The 25,152-nt window shown below is 26.6% G+C and overlaps 5 protein-coding genes across 5 annotated transcripts; 2 read left to right on the top strand and 3 right to left on the bottom strand.

The window, feature by feature from the left end:
• Window positions 1-2,357: 2,357 nt before the first annotated feature.
• MKS88_002846 (GrpE-like protein) lies at window positions 2,358-3,400 on the bottom strand (the record flags this gene model as incomplete). Its single annotated transcript, XM_067215889.1, has 2 exons — window positions 2,358-2,388; window positions 2,631-3,400. 2 exons carry the CDS (start codon window positions 3,398-3,400, stop codon window positions 2,358-2,360), a joined length of 801 nt encoding a protein of 266 aa, XP_067073423.1.
• A 1,763-nt stretch (window positions 3,401-5,163) lies between these two features.
• On the bottom strand, window positions 5,164-6,653 carry MKS88_002847 (ribosome biogenesis regulatory protein; the record flags this gene model as incomplete). Its single annotated transcript, XM_067215891.1, has 3 exons — window positions 5,164-5,335; window positions 5,725-6,225; window positions 6,583-6,653. The coding sequence occupies 3 exons, from the start codon at window positions 6,651-6,653 to the stop codon at window positions 5,164-5,166; spliced, it is 744 nt and encodes a 247-aa protein (XP_067073424.1).
• Window positions 6,654-10,214: 3,561 nt separating this feature from the next.
• MKS88_002848 (uncharacterized protein) lies at window positions 10,215-16,675 on the top strand (the record flags this gene model as incomplete). Its single annotated transcript, XM_067215892.1, has 2 exons — window positions 10,215-10,228; window positions 10,810-16,675. 2 exons carry the CDS (start codon window positions 10,215-10,217, stop codon window positions 16,673-16,675), a joined length of 5,880 nt encoding a protein of 1,959 aa, XP_067073425.1.
• Window positions 16,676-19,715: 3,040 nt separating this feature from the next.
• Window positions 19,716-20,948, top strand: MKS88_002849 (60S ribosomal protein L35; the record flags this gene model as incomplete). Its single annotated transcript, XM_067215893.1, has 4 exons — window positions 19,716-19,718; window positions 20,068-20,218; window positions 20,483-20,642; window positions 20,888-20,948. The coding sequence occupies 4 exons, from the start codon at window positions 19,716-19,718 to the stop codon at window positions 20,946-20,948; spliced, it is 375 nt and encodes a 124-aa protein (XP_067073426.1).
• A 1,244-nt stretch (window positions 20,949-22,192) lies between these two features.
• MKS88_002850 (uncharacterized protein) lies at window positions 22,193-24,477 on the bottom strand (the record flags this gene model as incomplete). The annotated part of the gene is made up of 7 exons (XM_067215894.1): window positions 22,193-22,318; window positions 22,476-22,547; window positions 22,742-22,793; window positions 22,909-23,009; window positions 23,371-23,467; window positions 23,739-23,807; window positions 24,170-24,477. 7 exons carry the CDS (start codon window positions 24,475-24,477, stop codon window positions 22,193-22,195), a joined length of 825 nt encoding a protein of 274 aa, XP_067073427.1.
• Between the last annotated feature and the right edge of the window lie 675 nt (window positions 24,478-25,152).

Raw genomic sequence — 25,152 nt, forward strand, 5'->3', positions numbered from 1 at the left:
ATTTTGGATCATTCGTATAATTATAAAAAACAAAATGAGGAAAATATTTTAAAAAATGCGCGTAAAAATGAGCGTAAGAATAAACGTAAAAATATACATAAATTCAAACGTAAAAATATACATAAATTCAAACGTAAAAATATACATAAATTCAAACGTAAAAATATACATAAATTCAAACGTAAAAATATTTATAAATTCAAACGTAAAAGTAAAAAACAGTGAAAACAGTTTGTCACATGTATTTAAAAATTTTTTAAATAGTAAATTTTACTATTTCAAATTTTACAGAAAATACATATTAATAAAAATAGGTTTGAGATCAAAAGGTACGGTTGAGAAAAAAGGAGAGATATACATTTACACATAAACATATATATATATATATATATATATATATACATTTTTTTTTAAAAGCACTACGTATTTGTTGTATTTATATTAATGCATAACTGTGAACGTATGCATATTAACATATATATACATATTTATACGTATATGCATACATATACATACAAATATGCGTACGCTGGTGTACCTAACATGCATCAAGGGATGCCTTAAAAGCATGTAGCTGTTGCTTTAAGAAAGGGATAGAATTGCCTGCTTTACTGACGGACGTATGCTATTCTTCAATATGTAATATAAAAAGCACTAAAAATAAAAATATTATATGTATACATATATATATTTATTTATTTCCAGTGCTTGAAAGGAAAAAAAAAAAAAAAAAATATATATAATAAAATATATATATATATATATATATATATATGTATATATAAGTTGACCGAATAGTGATAAAATAAAAATTAATAATATTGTTTTCTATTAAGGGGAAATTATATAGTTTTGCATTTCTGTATTTTATTATATTTTTTTTTGAAAAGTCAAGTTATTTTATAAGGTATTATACATAAGTACGTACGTACTCATGCTTATATTGCAAATAATTATATACATATATAACTATACATGTATGTATGTTATGTATGTTTATACCTGTTCTGACGAACTTTCGGCCTTTTGCTGTTTTTCCGAATTCCCTTTTGATTTATGATCAAGGCAAATTATAAGTAAACATTTTCCTTTCGCCTTATTACAATTAGTAGTAGGAAAATAAAGCATATGCGTGTGTGTTACTACACTTCGTTTTACTAGTACCAAAATTACAAGGATGTTTTACTACGAAATTTATTTTAATTATCGAACAATTTTTTGATATATTTTTAAATTAAAAAAGTGTAATATTGTAAAATATAAAAAATAAGCGAATAAATATGTAAAATAAAAAAAAAAAAAATGGAATATTTCACATATTTACTTTTTCTCTCTTTAATTTTTTCCTGACAAAGAAAAATAAGGTCCTTCTATGTTCGGTCAAATATTCTTAATCCAAGAAATTTTTAAAGTAATGAAAATGCCAATGTTAATGTTAAATGTGAAAATGTGAACACCTGCTGTTGTTACTATGCCACACAATTTATTTAAAAAAATTGCAAAAAAGGAAAAGGAAAAAAAAAAAAAATATTATGAAAAAATGTAAAATTGCAGCGAACGTTCACTAGTTTTTATATAATTATGATAAAGTCGTTCACACATCCGTCTTATTTGTAGAAAATGTTATACAAAGATTTGCACCCTATTGAAGTACTATACGTAACTACACAAATATGCATATATACATACACACATGTACACACATTTAGATGGACAATATAAAAAAAAAAATAATAATAATATGCAAGAATACGTAATTACGCGTTTTACATATATTCTGTTGACACGCTTAGCCGTACACCACGTTTTTAATAATGCATAACGTAGGTACATTAAAGTAAAATGTATATATAATTTTCTTAATTAAAACAAATAATTATTAAATTTGTGGATGCCTTTTTCGTGGAAGCCTCAACATTAAAAAAAAATAATCTTCCTTTTTCCATTTAGCAATAGACTAAATCTTTAATTTAAAATTATAGAATTTTTCAGAATGGTACAAAAAAAAGAAAGAATTTGAAAAATATTTTTTTCTTTTTTCTCTTGTTACTCAACACACAGTAAAGTTTTAAAAAAATGGAGTCATTTCATACATTTAATCTTTTACATTACTCCAATGAAGTTAAATCCAAGTTGAAATAAAAATTTAGCACGTAACAAAAATTTTTTAAATTGTTCGTTTTAATAAAAGAATACAAAATGGGAATGTTCAGGTGAATTCCACACATGCACACGTGAATACGTACATACATACACACAAACATACATAAATGTGTGTATGTGTATACAATTTATGCACAGGATTATAACTGGAGTAGCAGGATGGCAAACATTAAACTGGGGCTTACCTCTTACATTTAATTCTTCACAACTCCGACTTTAGCAGCTCTGGAAGTGATATGCGATATAGGGAAAAAAAAAAAAAAATAAAATTGGTACAAATAAATACACGTATAAAAAAAATAATTACGCATAAATACAAATAAAAACGAGTAAAAAACAAATAAGCGTATGCAAAGATACAAACTAACGGACGAATGGAGGTACGAAATATACAAATATATGTACATATATATATATATATATATATTGATATATGCACACTTGGGAAAATGGTACATATATTTTACCTTAATATTCTATCCTTTATTTTGTAGCCTTGCTGTATAACCGTTGCAACAGTCCCCTTCTCTTTGGTGCTATCATTAATTTCAAAAATTGCTTCATGAAATAAAGGATTGAATTTTTCATTAATCGGGTTATATTTGTCAATTCCGTACTTATTAAAAATGTTATGTAGTATCGTTTCTGTCATTTGAATTCCTTTATATATATTATTTATTTCTTCATTTTGTTTTAATGATTCTTCATTTATGTTTTTAATAGCTAAAGCTAAATTATCAGCAACGTCTAGTAACGACTTTGCAAAATTACTAATACAATATAATTTACTGTTTTCAATTTCTTTCATATATCTATTTCTTAAATTTTCATTTTCTGCTAACACAGATAAGTATTTTTCTTTTAGTATTTTATTATCTACGATTTTTTCTTCCATATCTTTTTTAATTCTTTTTATTTTGTTAATTAAATCAATTTTGTTATATGTTTCATAATTTATTTCTTTTTTCCCCTCATCCTCTTTTTCGAAATTTTCTGACTCGTTCAGCATATTTTCTTTATCATCTTCTTTTTCTCCTGAGTTGTCATTTTTTTTTTCATTAAATTTTCCTACTTTCTTTTTCTCCTTTTTATTATTTCCCTCTTCTTTGCTACTGCTACATGTTTTGTCAGACATTGTTGATGCACTAGTGAAATAGCGTTGTTTCATGAACTTTTCACATTTATCGTTTTTCCAAAAATTTATGTAATTTCTTCGAAATAGAGGAGCTGATTGCATCCCGTATAGTACACTTGAAGGGTGCCTGCATATTAACCCCCTCTTCAAAAAATTAGCGTATTTCATAATGTAAAAAGGGTGAGGGGAAAAGAAAAAACGAAAAAAAGAAGAGAAAGATGGTGGGGAAAAAGCGAAAGATGGGGAAAAAGCGAAAGATGGGAAAGAAGCGAAAGATCGGAAAGAAGCGAAAGATGGGAAAGAAGCGAAAGATGGGAAAGAAGCGAAAGATGGGAAAGAAGCGAAAGATGGGAAAGAAGCGAAAGATGGGAAAGAAGCGAAAGAACTGAGAAGAGGAGAAAGAAATAAAAAGATAGGATAAAAAGAAAATAATAAAAATATCAAAAATAGAACAAAATGAAAATAAATGAGAGAACTAAAAGAACGAAATTTGTGAAAAAATTCTGAACAGTTAATAACTACAAGTTAATTTAGAATAATTTTCTGAACATGCTAGCTTTTTTTTTTTTTTTTTTTTGTTTCCAAAAAAATAAGAACAAGTAAAAAATATTTTTATTAATGGCTCTCATTGAATTCTACGACATTGTATATGCTGCATTTATATAATAAAACAGAAATATTTTCATATATACCATATTTTTATAAAAAAAAAAAAAAAAAAGGGAATGCTCTGTTTTAAAAAAGCGAAGAGAAAAAATATAAAATGTAGTTCAAAAAAAAAAAAAAAAAGAAAGTGAAAATATGCACTTAGAAAGTGTTCGTCAAAAACTATATCTAAAGAGAAAAAAAAAAGAAAAATATCTATAAGGTTATACATTAAAAACATTTGGAAACACACATATGCGAAAGCACTATATTTGATTTAGCGGGTATATAAAATGTTTGTGTTCGTCAGAAATATTGTGCGGATATGCCACCCCTGTTCGTTATGCAGCATGTACATTCTTATTTATGTGTGCATGCATATTAATACATGTACGTATGTTGTATGTTGTATATATGAATATATGTATATATGTACGCAAGTACGCATGTACATAGAACGTTTTATATTTACGCATCACCACACGTGTGCTGGTAACGGTTTACCATCATGTTATCTTTTCACAAGCTCACCCTTTATTAAGTCATTTTTTAAATTTTTGAAAAAAATACCAATAGAAGAAAGAGTAACATTAGCTTTACCATTTTCGTCTAAGGTTAGAGAAAAAGAATAAACCTACAACTGCGCTTTTTCCCTTTCGTATTTTTTATTTTAATCGTCCCTTCTATTTTTTCATATAATCCTCCAAAAAATTTTCCTTTGAAAAATTGCACATAATGATATATGTGGATTGAAATGGAATACGTTCGATGTATTATTTATTTTAGCAGCAAAAAAGAAAGAAAAAAAGAAAATTCGTATACCTTTTATAAATAAAGTCGTAGGGATGAAATCAAACGAATCTTGTGTACAAGATATCATGATAACTAGCAGTTCAGTATACGTAATATAGTATATCAAAGGAGCAATACACATGTATGCGTACTACAATGAAAAGAAACTATTTTTCACTTACTCGATACAAAAGTTTACACATAGGGCGTACAACATGTGTGCATGTATGTTTTTCTTACATAATAAATTAAAAATTTTATATAAACACTAAAAAAATTTAATTAAAATACAAATAATTTATGAGTTAAACCGAATTTTTGCTCAAATGGAAAAAGTAAAAAAAAAAATAAAAAAAAAAGGGGAAAAAGGGATGAAACGAATAAAAGGAAAAATGGATAAAGAGAAAATTTTTCATGTATCCTTTTTCCTACAGGGACTTCAAAACAATTGCAGCTAGTTTGCTATTCTGATTAATTTCATCCTTCAGTAAACGTTTTTCGCACTTTTGCTTCGTTACAATGCTATTGTTAACTCTGAGTTTTTTTTCTTTTTTTAATTTTTTGTCTTTTCTTCCAAATGTCGAGGATGAGATCTGCGCCCTGGGGGGAAAAGGCAAACAAATAAAAGTATGTGCACATGTGTAACGTACATGTGTGTATATACATATGTACATATGTATGTATAATTATTTATATGTGTATATATATGTATACAATCACACGAATAAACTTGCAATAAATAAACATTGCAAAGATAAAAAAATAAAATGAATACATGTTTAAAGAAAAGAAAAAGGCTTCACAATCCACGTCGAGCGCAATTGTTCATTTGGAAAAAAAGCATTATTAAAGGAGATAACGCAAAAAAAAAAAAAATGCTTATATTATATTGCATATATATACATAAAAAACGTTGCTCTTTCCTCTGCTTTTTATTTTTTTTCTTTTTCTTTTTCTTTTTCGTTTCCTTTTCTTTTATTTCTCCTTACACTTTGAGGCTGTCCATCAAGTTTTCCCTCTTTCTTTTTTGCCTTTCTATGTATTTTATGTCTTCCGTAGAAATGCCCTCTTGATCGAACTTATTTCTCATTTCTCTTATTTTCTGTTTCATTTTTTTAATTTCTTTTTCTTCTTCTATTTGTTCAAATGGGTCTTCATATATATCTTCGTTTTGTTTATACTCATGAACAAAGTTTGCATTTTCTTCATTTATTTTAATTTGTTTTTTTTGAAAACGCCTCACCCAACCTTTCGTATTTTTATCAAACAATAAACCACTCTTATTTTTTTTTTTCAACAATTTACTTTGTGCAAACATTTCCCATTTGGTACTTTTTTTTATTTTTGGTATTTTTGAATATCTAGGTATATTAAAAAAATTATTTTTTGTAACATGATAGATTATTTCTCCATCTCCATCCTTTTCATTTTTTAACTCGTTTATTTTTTTAAAAATAAGGTCCAAATTTTCGCTCACCTTTGCCTTTATGCTGCACGTGGTGATGGAGAGAGAAAAAATAAAATAAAATAAAAAAGAACAAATAAATAAAAGAGGTATTTGCGCGCATACACACATACCACATATATGTGCATAAATGCATACTACATTTATATGTATATATATAACTGCATGTATCTTTCTGGGCTGCAATATAGGCCCACGACCGTACAATCGCTTGTATATATATACGTAAAAATATACACATATATATCTATAATGTAGGAATACTCGAGAATGCCGTTAATTGTATATTTTTCAATGATGCTTCAAAGAAAATATTTTTATGTTTCCGCGTAACATGAAAAGTCAAATATGTAAACTTTTTATTTTAGCTTTTTTGTATTACTCATTGTCCGCAGTAATTATGGAGTTGTCATATGCTAAAAGATGCTGAGTACAAAACTCGATATTACTCATTTTTTTATTTGAAAAAAGAGAAGCATACTATTGTTAGATAGGACCGAAAAAGTTGAGAACATAGATGATTTTTAAAGACCTCTTCACACAAGCAGAATGTACATAAATATACAGAATATATGCATACAGTATGTACGTACAATATGTATATATAATACGTATACATTAATGAAGTGTCAAAATGGGCGTAATTACGTACAAGAATATGCGGCAGTATTATTAACACTTACACATAGCTATTTTCTTTTTTGAAAATAATTAAAATTTACCAAAAAAAAAAAAAATGAACGTTCATATTTTTATTATGTAAACAAAAATACGCATTTTTTTACTGCGCTGTTATATAATGCATTTATGTATTCATGCATTTATGTATTCATGCATTTATGTATTCATGTATATGGGTATTCATGCATTTGGGTGTTCATTTATTTGATTATTCATGTATATGGGTATTCATGTATATGGTTATTCATGTATATGGGTATTCATGTATATGGGTATTCATGTATATGGGTATTCATGTATATGGGTATTCATGTATATGGGTATTCATGTATTTGGTTGTTCATTTATTTGGTTGTTCATTTATTTGGTTATTCATGTATTTGTGTATTCATGTAATTATGTATTTATATATTTACATATATACATATTTACATGTGCTTGCTAATTTTTACTTTTTTAATCTTTTAAACAATTTGAGCTCCGAGTAGATCGCTTTTTATCGTTTTTTTTTTCTTTTTTATTTTTGACTTATTAATATATATATTATTTATTATATATATTACGTATAATTCATTTTACTATTAATATTAATATTAATACTAATATTTTTTTTTTTTTTTTTTTTTTTTTTGTTAAAAAAATATTCTTTTCAATTATCGAAAAAGGCACGTGCTGTAAAATTTTTTTTGTAATTTTTGGTCGCTTATTTAGCTCTCTTTTTTTTTATTTTATATTATTTTTTTTTTTGCTATGAATTTTTCAATGTTTTTGCAGTTATGCAGTTATGCAATTTTGACTTTTTTAAGTTATTACGTTTCACGTTTTTACATCTTAAGTTTTATATCTTAAGTTTTATATCTTACGTTTTACATTTCCCGCCCTCCTTTCGTTCATTAAAATAAAAATGCAAAAAAAAGGTACAACTGAAAAAGGGGAAATGGCGGTTGAGAAGGAATTATTTTGAACATCATCCGTTCAAAGTAATCCCTTGCAAGCTTTTGAAAATTTGTCGAAAAAGAGCTTTTTTCATACATAATAAAATAGTGCATATATATGTATATATATATATATATATGTACCCTCCGGTTGTGCAATTATACTACATTTCTGTATGTGTATGGGGAAGTAAAAATTTTTTGGGGTTTTTATTTTTTACATTTTTGTGTGAAGTTACACATACATACATATGTACGTATATATAACGCACGTATGTATAATGTACATGTAGTAAATGCAATACGTGTATATATTATATTTATAACACCTAAAGTATGCACGTTCATTTATACCCGAAACGTATTCTTAACTGAGCATTTAAAGAGACTATATTTTATACTCAACCGCTGAGCATAACTTATATTTTTTTTTTGGCCTTTTTTTTTTTTTTTTTTTTTTTGCTAATAAGAAAGTTATTGCATTTTTTATATGAAGGGTACATCTACTAATTTATCCATTTTTGATCATATGGTGGAATAGATTTACTTTTCTGCATTTTAAAAAATGCACAAAGGGCAATTATTTTAAAAAATGAAGAATAATCTAAGTGGGGAAAAATAAAAAAACTGTGTAAATTTATTAACTGGTTTTCTTCTGCTTTTGGACAAAATTGTAAAAAAGAGGAAAAAGAGAAGAAAAAAAGGAACGAAAATAAAGGAAAAAAAAAAAAAATACAAATTAACAATGAAACATTGCTGATGTGCGCAATTATGTATTATATAAGCTTCGTATTATATATATTTATATACATGTACATGTGCATTTATAAGTACAAGAGATATATAAACATACATACATTCATACATACATTCATACATACATTCATACATACATTCATACATACATTCATACATACATACATACATACATATATATATATATATTTATTTATATTCATATATAATGTATGTATAATATACCGCTTTGCCAATTTTCTATGTTATTCTTTTTTTTTAAAAAAAATTTGAAACGAAATTTCAACGGTTACAAAATTTAATTTATTGTTCATATGAAAGCACAGAAGAGATATCTACTATTAAAATATAAATTTATATATATATTTTTTTTTTCTTTATCCGTGTTTCGTAATTGTTCTGATATGAATGAAACGTGTTAAAAAAGAAGCACTTACGTATATGTAAGTAAAGTACATATATGAATATACGTACGTACTTACCTCCTCGTAACAAAAAATTTTCGTAAAAAAAAGAAATAAATGTAAACAAGGGAAAACGTACATATATATATATATATATATATATATATATATATATACATACATACAAATAAAAGGTTTAGGGGAATTGCGTACGTAGTCGTGTACGCAGTGCTGCATTGCGCATTGTATATATATATTTATATATATATATATATATATATATATATATACCTAAGCATATGAGTACTTACACGTGTATATACATATTGCATACTTAAGTAAATACATTCGTAATACATATATACTTCATACATAATTTGTACATACATAATACATAAATATGTACATACATAATACATAAATATGTATATGCATAATACATAAATATGTATATGCATAATACATAAATATGTATATGCATAATACATACGCAAGAATATTTACATGCGAACTACACAAGCAACGAAAGGATGCCTTACAATTGAACTCATTCACGCTTGTATACATATATGTAGTAGTAGCATAAGTTTATAAACATTTCATTGATTTTAAATGTTCATGTAATAATTTTTATTTTTTTTTCCCATTATTTTGCATAAATAAAAATATATATTTTTTTCTCTATTTTTCAAGTTGATCATATACGATAATGCATATATTTTGCTCTAGTATCCTTTTTTTTTTTTTTTTTTTTTTTTTTTTTTTTTTTATTCATCATTTTTTATTATATATTATATATGATGTATAGTATATTATATATAATATATATATATATATATGGTGTATGATATGTAGTATATAAAATATATTTATATACATATAATATATTATATAGTAAGAGAGATGGAATTCTATTTTAAGTGCAAAAGAATCATGATAACAGTACATATGTAATTATAGTTTTTATCCAAAATTTGTATATAATATTTTCACTATTCGACATTTCGGCAGTTCATTATTTTTCATTGTTTGACCTTTTCGACAATTCAACATTGAATTACTTTCCTCCGACAAAAAAAAAAAAGAGAGAAGAAAAAAACAAAAAAAAAAAAAAAAAAAAAAAAAAAAAAAAAAAAAAAAAAGAGGAAAAGGTATATTTAATGTAAATCATATTTTTATTCCTATTTGTTTAATATGCATCGTAAGAATTTAATTTACTGAAAATCATAAAATTTTGAATGATTTGTAGAGAGTAAGGGAGTGTACGTAAATACGTATGTAATATATGCATATACACCTAAACATACTGATACGTACTTATTACACCCGCACGTACATACGTACAAACATCCGCACATTTATAAATACATTTGTGCATTTAGCTAGGGGGAGCTCATATGCACGTTCATTGTAAGTAGTTAAAGTAAAACTATAGGAAAAAAAGAAAAGCAAATTGAAGTGAATAAAACAAATTAAAATCGAGTCAAACTGAGTCTATCCCAGTTAGTCCAAGTCAAACCGAGTAAACCAAATAAAATTTTTTTATCGTATTTTCTTCTTTCAATCTGTACACACAAATTTATTCCTAACGTTATACATATCAAATGATATGTGCAAGTATTACTACAAAATTGAGGAAAATAATTAAAAAAAAAAAAATTGCACCATTAATGAAAAGATAAAAATAATATAGAAAAGGGGCGAATTAACGGTACTCAGTTGCTAAGATAAAAAAGAATAAGATACACTAATAGGTAGAAAAAAATAAAAATAAAGCAAAGTACAAAAAAGTAAGGTATATACGGAAAAATACGCAAAATACGAAAAGCGCAGTACAACGAAAGGGCTAACGGAGGAGAGGCAGAATGCTAGCGAAGGAAAAAAAAAAAAAAGTATAAGGGGGCAAGGAATATACAATAAAGTGGAACAACGGACTATTTCAGTCGTTACAAGGAAGCAGTCACAGGCAAACCTAAGACACGTGGAAAAACCAAAAAATTGTAGTGAGAGTATAAATAAAAGTACGAAGAGTAGCGCTAATAGCAGTGTGAATAGTAGTACGAATAGTAATACAAATAGTGTTACGAATAGTAGTACGAATAGTAATACAAATAGTGTTACGAATAGTAATACGAATAGTAATACGAATACGAATACTAATACCAATACTAATACCAATACTAATACCAATACTAATACCAATACTAATACCAATACTAATACCAATACGAATACTAATACGAATACTAATACGAATACTAATAGTAAAATAAATACCAATACGAATACTAATAGTAAAATAAATACTAATACGAATAACGCGAATATTAATGTAAATAATAAAAACATTGATGAGGATGCTAGAAGAATAAAAGAAACAAAATTTATTTTTGATAAAAATAGACAAAAAAATAAAAGCAGCGGTAGTGGCTGTGGTAATGGTAGTCATAGTAGCAGTAGCTGTAGTAGAGAAAGAAGAGGATTGAAGAAGCGGACTACTTCACCTGAAATGGATGATATAAATATGAACAACAATTTTTATGAATTGGAGGACTACAATGAAGATGTAAGTATCGTCAGTTCGAAAGGAGGAAGTAAACTAGGTGTTAAGAAGAATAAGGGAGGTAATGAAAAAGCAAAAAAAAGGGCATGGGGTCAAATGGTTGTAGATGAAAAAGATAGAGAAAGTGAAGTAAAGGACGAAGAAGATTTGAAACATGTGGAAAATAAGGAAGATGCAGAGGATGAGGAAAAGCAAAGTAATAATGTAATAAATACCCTCGAAGGAATAAATCAAGAAAATCTAAATTGTAGTAATAAAAACAAAACAAAAGAGAAGAATTATGGATCGTTTGCTAAACGTGAAGGAAAAAGGAATAACTCAATGAAAGAACAAGAGGAAAGTAAAGAAATTAATTTAGACGCCTTTACAAAATATAATATTATTAAAAATAAAAAAGAGCACATAGTAATTGATGATAGTAACATATACATTGTTATAGATAACATGGATGAAAACTCAAATGATAAAGCAGCAATTATTAGTAAATTAAATATTACTAATGATACTTACAATTTTTTGAAAAATAAAAATACTGGAAAGAATTTAAGTAAAATGAAGCTCGCCTCTCCGTATGTGGGTAAAACAGAAAAGGCAGAAAGATCAAGAGGGGCGGAAGCAGCAAGACGAGTGGAAGCAGCAAGGCGAGTGGAAGCAGCAAGACGAGTGGAAGCAGCAAGGCGAGTGGAAGCAGCAAGACGAGTGGAAGCAGCAAGACGAGTGGAAGCAGCATTACGAGTGGAAGCAGCAAGCACTGTGGAAGAAGATATGGAAGACGAAGTGAACGAAGAAGACTTGAGCGAATGTGAAGAGTACGAGGAGGACTCCGACGATTACGATAACAAAAGCGTTTCTATAAGGGGTATAGGAGAGGATTCTACAAATGATGAAGAGGATGATATAGAAATAAGTAATATTTACAAAACTTTGAAACAAGAAAATATGAAATTCGCAGATGGAATGAAAAAAGATGAAGGAATGATGGTAGAGATAGAAGAGGAAGAGGTGGAAAAGGAGAAGGATAAGGATAAGGGAAAGGAGGAAGAAGAACCTATTGAGAAAATTTTAAAAAAAAGAAAAACAAAAAATGATAATAGCAACAAAGAACATAAGTTAAACATTGTAAGATCACTTCTAAAGAGTGCTCACAGCGATTTGATGGTAATGGACCAAAATGATATGCAAATGAGTAGTAACACTATGAACATAAGGGAGCCATCTATTAGTCTAAATGAATTTTGTAATTATAGAAAGGGAAATTATAAGAACGAAGGAATAGAAGAAGGAAATTTGGAAAAAATAGAGGTAGCAAGGGAAAGAGGAGAAAGAGAAAGAAAGAGAAAACAAAACAACGAGAAGGTTAATAAAAAAGAAAAAGTAAAAACAGATTTAGAAAAGAATGAAACCAAGTCTAAAAATAATGAATTGGATAAATTGTATAAACGGATTAATAGAAAAGAGGTAAAATATGACAAGCAGGGAAAGATAGGAGCTGAAAAATGCAAAGAAAAGGAAGAGTTCGACTACAAACAATACAGCAAATTAATTAAATTAATTTCCATCTCGAGGGATATATCAAGATATAATGTGTATAAGGATAGCAATGATGCAGAGAAGAGCAGTAGCAGGAAAGGAAGTAATAGACGTACTAATAGTAGGAAAAGCGATAATAGATCGGGTAGTAGCGGATATGGAAGTAGTAGACAGGTAAGTAATAGACAGAACAGCAGTAGTAATAACAATAAAGAAAGCAGAAGAACAAGTGAACATGCACAGAATAATAAAGTGAAGGAGAAAACGGCTTCTCTAGAAAAAGGAAAATGTAAATTCAACAGTGAGATCAGAAGAAGCAATAAAAAGGCCGTGTCCATATGGGACAGTAAGAAAATCGAAGTAAGAGGAAAACAAATGAAAAATAAATCAAAATTAAGAACAACAAATATGTTTATGAACGAAGAGGAAGCAGCGGAAGAAGAAGAAACGAAAGCCGATGCAGAATGCACTTACAGCAATTCTTTTAAAAATGCGAACATGGCGATGCAAGGTAATAATAAAAGAAGATCGATCTCACAAACTAATCATGTTAAAAACGTTAATAAAAAAATAAAAGAAAATTGTTATCGAATTGGTAACACATATAATAATTATGAACAAGAAAATGAAAACCTTCTTTTGGGTTTTAACTTAATGGATAATACAGCTAGTTACAAAAAAATGCACGAAATGCAGAAAAGTTCAAAAAATGCGGAGAATGAAGAAAATACAGAAGATTTAAACAATTTAGAAAATTTAAACAATTTAGAAGATTTAAACAATTTAGAAAATTTAAACAATTTAGAAAATTTAAACAATTTAGAAAATTTAAACAGTTTAGAAAATTTAAACAATTTAGAAAATTTAAACAATTTAGAAAATTTAAACAGTTTAGAAAATTTAAACAATTTAGAAAATTTAAACAGTTTAGAAAATTTAAACAATTTAGAAAATTTAAACAATTTAGAAAATTTAAACAGTTTAGAAAATTTAAACAATTTAGAAAATTTAAAAAACAATAAAATTCTTTTAAACTATTGCGCAGTTACTAATAAGAATAAGACGAGTAGCGAGGAACAGTCCAGTGTAATAATGGACTTAAGGAATGAATATATAAATGATAAAAGCAGTCATAAAAAACAAGAGGATAGTAAATCTCATAGTAGAAATAGAAGAATTTTATTAAAACAGAAATATAATTGTACAGACAATGTTTTAATTAGTGGTATTGTTGATCAACAAGAGGAACAGGAACAACAGTTTGATGAGGATAAGGACAAAAATGTAAAGAGAAAGAAACAGTTAGTGAAGATTGAAGAAAGTGAAAAGGACTTAATAGCACAAGAGAAGAACATTATGGAAGGAATTGAGTGCTTGGGAGATGGTAACGAAGGGAAAGAGAAAGAGAAAGAGAATGAGAATGAGGAAGAGGAAGAGGAAGAGGAGACAGAAATGGAAAAACACGTAGAAGATGAAAACAGTAAAGAAGAGTTAGCTGCAGAGAAGAAGGATAAAGTGGGAATGGAAAAGAATGTGGTTGGCGTGGAAGATGTTATAATGGGAACACAAATTGATGGGAAGGCTCTTGAAGACAGAGAAATAAAAGAAGAGGTTACAAACAAAGAGGAAGAATTGAATGAATTGGTGGAAGAACATAAGAAAATGAAAGGTGTAACAGAAGAAGAAGTAATACAAAAAAGTAACAAAGGTGAAGAAGCAGATGTAGAAGAAGTAGAAATAGAAGCAGAAGCAGAAGAAATAGAAGCAGAAGCAAAAGAAGTGGTTAGAAAGATCGAAGAAGCTAGAAATGATCAGGTAACGGAAGAAGAGAAATATGAAGAAGTCTTAGAAGGGAGAGATACAATAGTGGATCCATGCAAGTGTGTTAGTAAAGAAGTAGAGGGGGTAGGAGAAGAGCAAAGGGAAGATGAAATTGTAGTAGTAGAGGAACAGGAAGAAGGAAAAGAAGAAGATGAGGTTGTAGAGGTGGAAGAAAAAGGTGCATTTGAAGTAGGGGGTGAGGAAGTTGTAGAAGTAGAAGTGCAGGAGGATACAGAGAAAGGAAATGAAAAAGCAGAAGAACACACTATTGAACAAGAAGACGTAGTAGAGGTAGAAAGAGAAGAAGAAGAAGAAGAAAAAGGAAAAGAACAAAATGAACAAGATGAGGTGGTAGAGATACCAATAGACGTTGAAGAAGAGAAAGAAAAAGAACAGAATGAACAAGACAAAGTGGTAGAGATACCAATAGACGTTGAAGAAGAGAAAGAAAAAGAACAGAATGAACAAGACAAAGTGGTAGAAGTAGAAAAAGAGGAGGAAGTGGTAGAGGTAAATGTTGAACAAGAGGAAGTTAAAGGGGAGGAGGAAGAGCAATTGAAAGAAAAAGAAGTTATGGAAATACAGGAAGAAGGAGAAGAAAAGGAGGAATACGAAGAGATATTGGACGAGGAAGTATACGAAGAATTAGGAGACGAAAAAGAAGAATACAAAGAAGTAGAAGAGGAAAAGGATGAGTACAAAGAAGTAGAAGAAGTGGAAAAAGGAGCTGAAAAACAGGTCGAGAAGGAACTAGAGAAAGGGGTTGGTGAAGAAATAGAAGTTAACTCGGATGAGGAGATGGAAGAGTACGAAGTGGACGAAGAAGAGATAATGAAAGAAGAGATGAAGCATCATGAGGAGATGGAAGAATACGAGGCGGTCAAAAAAGAAGTTAACTCAGATGAGGAAATGGAAGAATACGAGGTAGATGAAGAAGAGGTAGACAAAACAGTAGAAGTTAAATCAGATGAAGAAATGGAAGAATATGAGGTGGACAAAATAGAAGTTAACTCGGATGAAGAGATAGAAGAGCACAAGGTGGACAAAGAAGAGTTAAACAAAAAAGCAGAAGTTAACTCTGATGAAGAAATGGAAGAATACGAACTGGATGAAGAAGAGGTAGACAAAACAGTAGAAGTTAAATCAGATGAAGAAATGGAAGAATATGAGGTGGACAAAATAGAAGTTAACTCGGATGAAGAGATAGAAGAGCACAAGGTAGACGAAGAAGAGTTAAACAAAAAAGCAGAAGTTAACTCTGATGAAGAAATGGAAGAATACGAACTGGATGAAGAAGACATGATGGAAGAAGAGATAGGGAAAAAAGAAGTTAACTCGGATGAAGAAATGGAGGAGTACGAGGTGGATGAAGAAGAGATGGCAGAACAAATGGTAAAAGAAGAGGAAGAGAAGAAAGAAGAAAATATGAAAAATGGAAAGAGTAATATAGAAGAGGTGAACAACAGTTCGAAAGGTACCTCAAATGATGAAATAATGAATTACAATACAAATAAATCAAAAACAATGATATATGATAATATTATAGATCTCAACAGCAATTCATATAATAGTAAAACAGAAGACAGTGGTAAAGGGAATAAGGATGGAAATGATTCAACAAACTCTGAATTACTGGAATATAATATATCAGCAGAAAAGGATAGTGATATGCATGTTAAAAATAAAAATTCTTTTGAATTATTTGATGAAGGGAAAAGTTATGTAACAGCAGATAATGATAAAAACAGCCATTATAATAATTTTAAAAATAATTTTTTTTTTTAAAATAAAAATTTTCAAAAAAAATGTAAACCCGTTGACTATTGACCGTAGTCCATAATATAAAAAAAATATGCCGAAATGAGAAACATGTAGGATTGTCAAACAAAAATGAGGAAATATACGAAGTTTAATCTTTTTTGTAATTTTCATGTATTGCAAAAAGAAGAAAAAATTAAATAAAAAATGAAAAAAATATTCTATATTAACTATATATATTCAATATATACCTTATATTCCACATTTCCAGTATATTCCATATTTTTCATGTTTTATTTTTTCCTTTTTTTCTGGAATTTTTAAATGACTCGACCGAGCATATCTCTACCATTTCGTAGAGGTTATGATTTTAATTAAAAAGATCGAATGCAAGAATTTTTAATAGTACTTCCGAAGGGGAAAATGGGTGGTGGTTGGAGGTACAGCAGAACGTGCTTACGCAAACGGACTTCTTATGTAAAAACCTTTATTTACACGTACGTTTTATGTATCTCCATGCATTCATGAAAGCATGTACATATATGTATATATATGCGTTTTCATTACTTATGAAAGCTTAATATTTTTAAACATCAAGCATGTTCATAAATTCTTAAATGAGTTTATTAAATGCTTTTATTTCGCTTGACGCAACACCGTTATTCTATTATTTTACCTTTTATTATATCCTACTTTATCCTGTTATTATTATTTATTTTTTTTTATCCTTACCATCATTACTAAAGTGTGCACATAATACACGAAAATATGTGTGTGTACGTAGGGGTATACGTGGGTATTCTCGCGTGTGTTTTTATGCATATGTATATTTATATATATGCATATATATATTTATATCTATGAATTTATGCATTTATTTGTAGGAATATATATATATATATATATAATATTTATATTTATATTTACGCATATATTTATATGCACAGTTAAACCTTTTGGCAAAATTTCCAGTTAATTTTTAAGATTTTTATTCATTTGCCTTTCTCAAAATTAAACTGTCAAAATGTTTAGTTAAAACGATTTTTTCTCATTACATCAGGAAGGAAAAAGTTTCCTTTGTTTCATTTTATTATACTTTATTTTGCTGTATTTTATTTTTTTTTGCTTTATTTTGCTTTATTTTGCTTTATTTTTTAAAAAAAGAACGAATTGTTATAACTGTTATATCGTAGCATAACAAGGAGAAGAAAAAATTAAAAAAATGCAAGAACATTAAAATTATTATTAAAATCATTATAGAATAATATAAAATGCGAGTAAAAAAATATGACATGTTAATATTACATTTACGAGAAAACAAATTTATTGCAACAACATAAGAACCATTTTTCGGTGTAACCCCCCTATATGCACATATATGTATATATATCTATGTGTATATATGTATATATGTCTATGTGTATATATGTTTATATATCTATACGTATATGTGTAGATATGCTTGTACGTATATATGCGTGCTTACAGTACACATACCCACAACATATATTATCGTATACTTATTTCTTTTATTTCATTGCTTTTAAAAAACACCTAAACATTATGAAATTATTTACAGTAACAATCCGTCCTTTTTACATGTTATGGTGTAAATTTATCAGAAATAAAATCAAACAAAATAAAATAATGTATGTGCTAATTCTCAAATGGATATATACAACATAGGAGGTATTTCTATGTATGTATATATATAATAAAAAAAAAAAATAAAAAAATTTTAATATAAATTGAAAGAAGGTTAGCTTTCTTTCGTATTTCCTAGTTCAAATAGATTTTATTTATCCGCATTTAATTTTATTCATTTTAGTTCATCGGGAAAATACGTAAATTATTATGTATGCACGTATGCATATATGTGTGTATTTATGTATGTATAATATGTTGTATATATTCCTGCAATCATCATATACATGTTCATTACGGTCAAAATTAATAATACGTACGTAAAGGCAAAAATTTGAAAAATTAATACCAGTATTTTTCAAAAATTATCCAGAAAGCACTATAAGAGGAAAACAAAAATGCATACAAATACGTGCATATACATATATAGGTTTATGCATGTTTATACTAGTATGCTTATTTTTTAGCTGGTACAAATCTTACCATTTTCTCTTTAATTTTTCTATGTTGCTAACTTTAGCAAAAGTGCAAATTTTTCGTCGAGTCGGGGTGTTTATTCAAAAAAAAACAACGAACGAAAAACAAAAGAGAGAAGAGAAGAATTCCCTAAAAGCAACAACTAATACAGATAAAAATTTTATATTTTAACTATTAAGAATGATATATAATATTTACGTTGAGTGCAATATTCATTCATATTAACATATAAGATGTACATATGTATATATATAACTCATGTATGAGTATATAATATAAGCTCTTTTTTGTATGTTTTTTTTTTTTTTTTTTTTTTGCAATAATATATACAAGATACGATAAAATACACAAGGTATAACAGGGGGTTATCTCAGAACACGCATTTTTTTTAAATTTATACAATCTTTTAATTTTTTTCACAACACGATATTATTACTATATATTCATATGTACATAATATATATATGTACAATATATACATATGTAATGTACGTATATACATATATATGATTATACTTAATTATTACATTTTAGAGGAAAAATACATTTTTCATAATATTTCAGGTTAAAAAAAAAAAAGATAACAAAAAGTAATTTTAAATTATTCTAAATCGGCAGTACTTATATATATATGCTTGTGCATATGCCCATATCTAATATGTACATATACATATATGTAATATATATATATATAAAATTAAATATGTATTTACTTATGTACGTATAATTACATATCCATTTAACATATAGTTCAACCTTTTTACTTGTTTCATATTTTTAATTAAAATATAGCCAAAATATAAGTGGAGGAATAAGCAAAGGGATAAGCAAATAAATATATTTATATGTATATGTATATTATTTTTACATAACTGTTAAATTATCGTTTTTTTCTTAAGATTCCCAATTTTAAAGAAAAGAAACATTATTCCATAAATCATTAAAAATGGTATTAAATAAAAAAATAAAATAAAAAATAAATTAACCGAATAATTATTCTGCAAGCAAGAAATGAATATAAATATTATATACATATTTTTTGCTTTATGTGTTTATTTCTTAATTATGATCTTAAGATGATATTTATTTAGTAGTAAATGAGTTTGGTTTCCCCACGTATATTAATCCGTATAAATACATCCGTGTGTGCATACGTTCATGTGTGCATACGTTCATATGTGCTTACGTTCATATGTGCTTACGTTCATATATACGTACGTACATGTGTATATACATATGCTCGTCTGCGTAAAATATGTAGTATTCCACACATATGCATATGATATACATTTTTATAGAGTAACATTAAGGCATTCCAGTTAAGGCCCTTAAAAAAGAAGGAGCTGCTTGATAAATTGGAGGAATACAAAAATGAGCTCAGTGGTTTGAGAATAAATAAAGCTTTAGGAAACTCCGCGAAGAATTCCAAAATACGTAGTGTTCGAAAAAGTAATTATTATCTAGCTTTATGCCGTTAAGTTATTATTATTATTATATATATATATATATATATATATATATATATATATATATATATATATTATTTGTTTGTTTATCTATCTGTTTATTTGTTTATTTACGTATTTATTTCTTCTTTTTTTTACGTTACAAATGTATCGACGCGTAGTTTTCTTGACAAGTGCATAATTATGGCCGCACTATGTCTATTAAATGCAACATAGTGTTATCATTTATTTACCCCCTTTTCAACAGATATTGCTCGAATTTTAACTGTCTACAATCAAAGAAGAAAGATGGAGTTGAGAAAACAATATAAAAACAAAAAGTTTAAACCGTATAATTTAAGAAAAAAACTAACAAAAAACAAGAGACTGCAATTAACACCAAAGCAAAAGTCGGCCATGACCTTAAGGTAAAAATAAGGAAGAAAAAAAAGAAGAAAAAAAATGCACACCTTTGTTGCACTGTTAAAAAACGTGTATTTTTATTATGCATATTTTATAATGTGAATGTATGTGTATATAAATACTTGTACGTATTTGATATATATATATATATATATGTATGTGCACGTGAATAAGTACCGAGCTTACGTTTTTGCGTTTTTGTTTAATTCACCGCGTTATTAATTTTTTTTTGTTTCTCCCATTACCATAGAATGAAAAAGAAAATGATGAATTTTCCCCCAAGAAAGTATCTTTTAGTGCACAAGAAATAAGAGAATTGTGGCTACTAAGAATTTTTAATAATTACTTTTTTTTTTATATCTGCCATTATTAGTGTGTGTAAACTTTTATGTTTTATTTTATTTTTATTATTATTTTTTTTTTTAATTTACCATATAATGCGAATATCAACTTCTAAATGTTATAAAATAATATTATTTTTTTTTTATAAAAGAGGATTTCATAATGACAAATTCAAATTTGTGTAATTTCTTGAGAATAGATCCAGTTGTATATTATATTAAATGAGAACAAAATATTATTCGTTGCATCAAATTTTAAATCAAGAATGATATACTATATACAGAAACACCATTTTTTAAGGGTACGTTTAAACAATGAAATATAGCAGTTGGAGGTTATCAATAAAAGTAGCTTTATTTTAACGTATAGCTTCGTAAATTAAATATATTTATATATATGAATATATATATTTGTATGCCATTTTATATTTCGTTCTTATTTAATCATATTAAAAGCAAAAGTTTACAGCATCGTGCGAACTTTAAAAATGAATGAGATACACGAATAGACAAAAAAAAAAAAAAAAAATATATTAAAGTATATTGAAATATATTAAAGTATATTGAAATATATTAAAGTATATTGAAATATATTAAAGTATATTGAAATATATTAAAGTATATTGAAATATATTAAAGTATATTGAAATATATTAAAGTATATTGAAATATATTAAAGTATATTGAAATATATTAAAGTATATTGAAATATATTAAAGTATATTGAAATATATTAAAGTATATTGAAATATATTAAAGTATATTGAAATATATTAAAGTATATTGAAATATATTAAAGTATATTGAAATATATTAAAGTATATTGAAATATATTAAAGTATATTGAAATATATTAAAGTATATTGAAATATATTAAAGTATATTGAAATATATTAAAGTATATTGAAATATATTAAAATAAAATAGGAAAAAGGATAAGTATAAAAAAAAAAAAAAATTGAAGATTTCGAATGAATTGTCTTTTTTTTTCTTTTATCTGGTATATAAATGCATTTTGCAGCAGTTGTATATTTCTACGTAATGTATGAGTAACAAAATTATATATGCCTTGCATGTTCAGAATTTTCCACAAAAAACAATAGTCTCAAAAATTTGAAGCTTTGGTATAATTGGCTATATAGACATATATACATATATATATATATATATATATATGTGTACACATATACGAAAAATTGGGTAGTTACATTTCCTCACGTTAACATTTGTGGGTCGTTATAAAAAGCCCATACGTTGCTTTTATTTTCACCTTTATATATTCTTTTGTTCTTGTCGTTCTCATATATATAGTCATACTTACCATGAATTAATCTTCTTTGCTGCAAAATTACCAAAAGAAAAAAAAAAAAAAAAAAAAGGGTAATGAAAAAGAATGGTAAAAATTAAATTAAAAATTAAGTGACGACAATATATCACATATTAGTGAATAATTTCAATGGTAGCAAATATGCCCAAAAAATGCGTGTGTAAAATTACGTATCCAATTTTAGTAAAAGGAATATTGCTATGCCTGAGACATACGGGCATGTCTATTGGATCTATCCAATGCTAAAAAAAAAAAAAAAAAAAAAAAAAAAGAGTCAATTTAGAGCTAAGCAATATGATAAAATTAAATATACATGAACGGGTCATAATAAAGAAAAAAAAAAAAACTAATTTAAAGTGACACAATACAATGCGGTATGATGTTACATGAATGGGTCATAATAAAAAAAAATAAAAATACTTCGGAAAAAATATACCTCACTAATTAAAGTTACTTTTGCACCTGGGTAATGTCTGTTAATTAAAAATCTGTAAACGAAAAGGAGTGAAGAAAGGGAGCAAAAAAAAAAAAAAAGGTAAAAAGAGTTTCGAAAAAATGGTAACAACGGGAATATGATCAAACAAAGACTCAATCAATCATTACCTTAAATAATTCTTAATCCCATGAAAGTGACACAAATATCCGTTATATTTAAAGGCAAAATGACCTCTTTTTGCACCCATTAATGTGCATATTCCCATTCCCTACGAAAGGAAAAAAAAAAAAAAAAAAAAGATTGTACAATTTTGTAAAAGATTTTACGACAAAAACGCAATAAGTAGACAGCGATGCTAATGAAATGGAAATATATACATCGAATAAGCACAAGCTAAATAAGCAAAATTTATTTATCTATTTATTTGTTTATCTATTTATTTATTTATCTATTTATTTATTTATCTATTTATTTGTTTATCTATTTATTTGTTTATCTATTTATTTATTTATCTATTTATTTGTTTATCTATTTATTTGTTTATCTATTTATTCATTCATTAATTCATTTTTTTCTTCTTTTATTTTACAGAAATTGCTCAAATAATTTTATTCATTTTTGTGCACTACATTTCCTTGGTCAAAAGTGTTCAGGACCTTCTTTATTTTTTCTACTTCATTCATGTCAATATCCTTTTGACCAAATACCATTTCAATAGGTGTGTGACTGTTTCAGAGGTATCAAAAAAAAAAAAAAAAAAAAAAAAAAAATCATGCATGATGTGCAATTGACACTACTTACACATGTACAAATATATTATGCTTATGGGTAGGTGTTCGTGTATGCACCTAGTTTTACTACTTCATTATAGAACGAAAGAAAAATGAACTAAAAATTTTTTTACTCCTGTTATAGTTACTGTTACAAATGATGTAATTTATTTCCTCTTTTATTTCTTTTTTTTCTTTTTTTTCTTTTTTTTTTTATTTTATCTTACACATCATCCGTTTTTCCTGTCCCCATTTCATCAACTGTGTATAAATAGCCTACATCGTGGATTTTATAACTGTTTGAAGAGGTATAAAGCGGAAAAAAATAATTTAACATGGTACAACATAATATAGCATGGAATAACATAATATAGCATGGTACAACATAATATAGCATGGTACAACATAATATAGCATGGAATAACATAATATAGCATGGTACAACATAATATAGCATGGAATAACATAATATAGCATGGTACAACATAATATAGCATGGAATAACATAATATAGCATGGAATAACATAATATAACATGACATAACATAAGGTGAACATGTTGGAAGGGGAAGTTAACTCTGTTTTTCGTCCACTTGCATGAACTATTCAAAAATAAAGAAAAAAAAAAATTAATATAGCGCTGCAAAAATAAACCTACTTCTTCTGACCAATGTTTGTACTTATAACATAATCAAAATCTTGCGATTTTCTCAATTCCCCATATTCAAAATTTGGGTATACCTTTTGTCTTCTCAATTTAAAAGGTGAGTCGTCATATATAGGGTATCCCCACAAATAGGTTTTAAAATTTTGTAGTTTTTTTTTTCTTTTTATATTCTGTTTATTGTCTTTATTTTCAGTTATTATGAATAGAGGTAAAGAACTTTTATAGTTTATACTAAGTGTGTTTGCTTTTAAATGCGAGTAAAAAATTATATATACAAGAATTACCCCAAGTTTTTTCATATTTCATCAATATTATATATTATATGTAAAATATTCTTTTAAGGCATTTTTCCTATTAAAAATGGTACAAACATGGGAAATGCTTAAAAAAAAAAAATATATCATATAATATAATAAATATGTACGTACGTATATATAAAAAGGGAGGCAATTAAACTATAGGAGTAATTACAAAAAAAAAAAAAGGAAGTTATAAATGGGGACAAAATAATGTGTGGTGCATACTAGCATTTTTCTTCCATTCTGTAAAAAAAAAAAAAAAAAAGCGTAAATTTTGGTAATAGTAAATATAAAATACACCACAGGTAAAGCATAAAATAAAGATAAAAATAGATCGATATGTGTTCATAATTCGGCTCAACAAAAAAAAAAAAAAAAAAAAAGGAAAAATAAAGCAAAGTAACGGAATAACGGAAAAGTAAAATTGCAATCATGACACAGAAGATCTATGTGTAATTAAGATAAATTTAAAAAAATGCACATATATACATATATACATATATATATATATATATTATATATATAATATATATATATATTATATATATACGTAAATATATGGATACATAAAAAAACAATTTTTTAATAACAAGCCATTACGTAAAATGACAAAAATGGTACCCAAATTAGCTGGAAAAAATTGAGAAAAGGCATGTAATTCGTTTTCAAATATTT

The sequence above is a fragment of the Plasmodium brasilianum genome, chromosome 9, assembly GCF_023973825.1.
Source record: "Plasmodium brasilianum strain Bolivian I chromosome 9, whole genome shotgun sequence".
Taxonomy (NCBI): domain Eukaryota; phylum Apicomplexa; class Aconoidasida; order Haemosporida; family Plasmodiidae; genus Plasmodium; species Plasmodium brasilianum.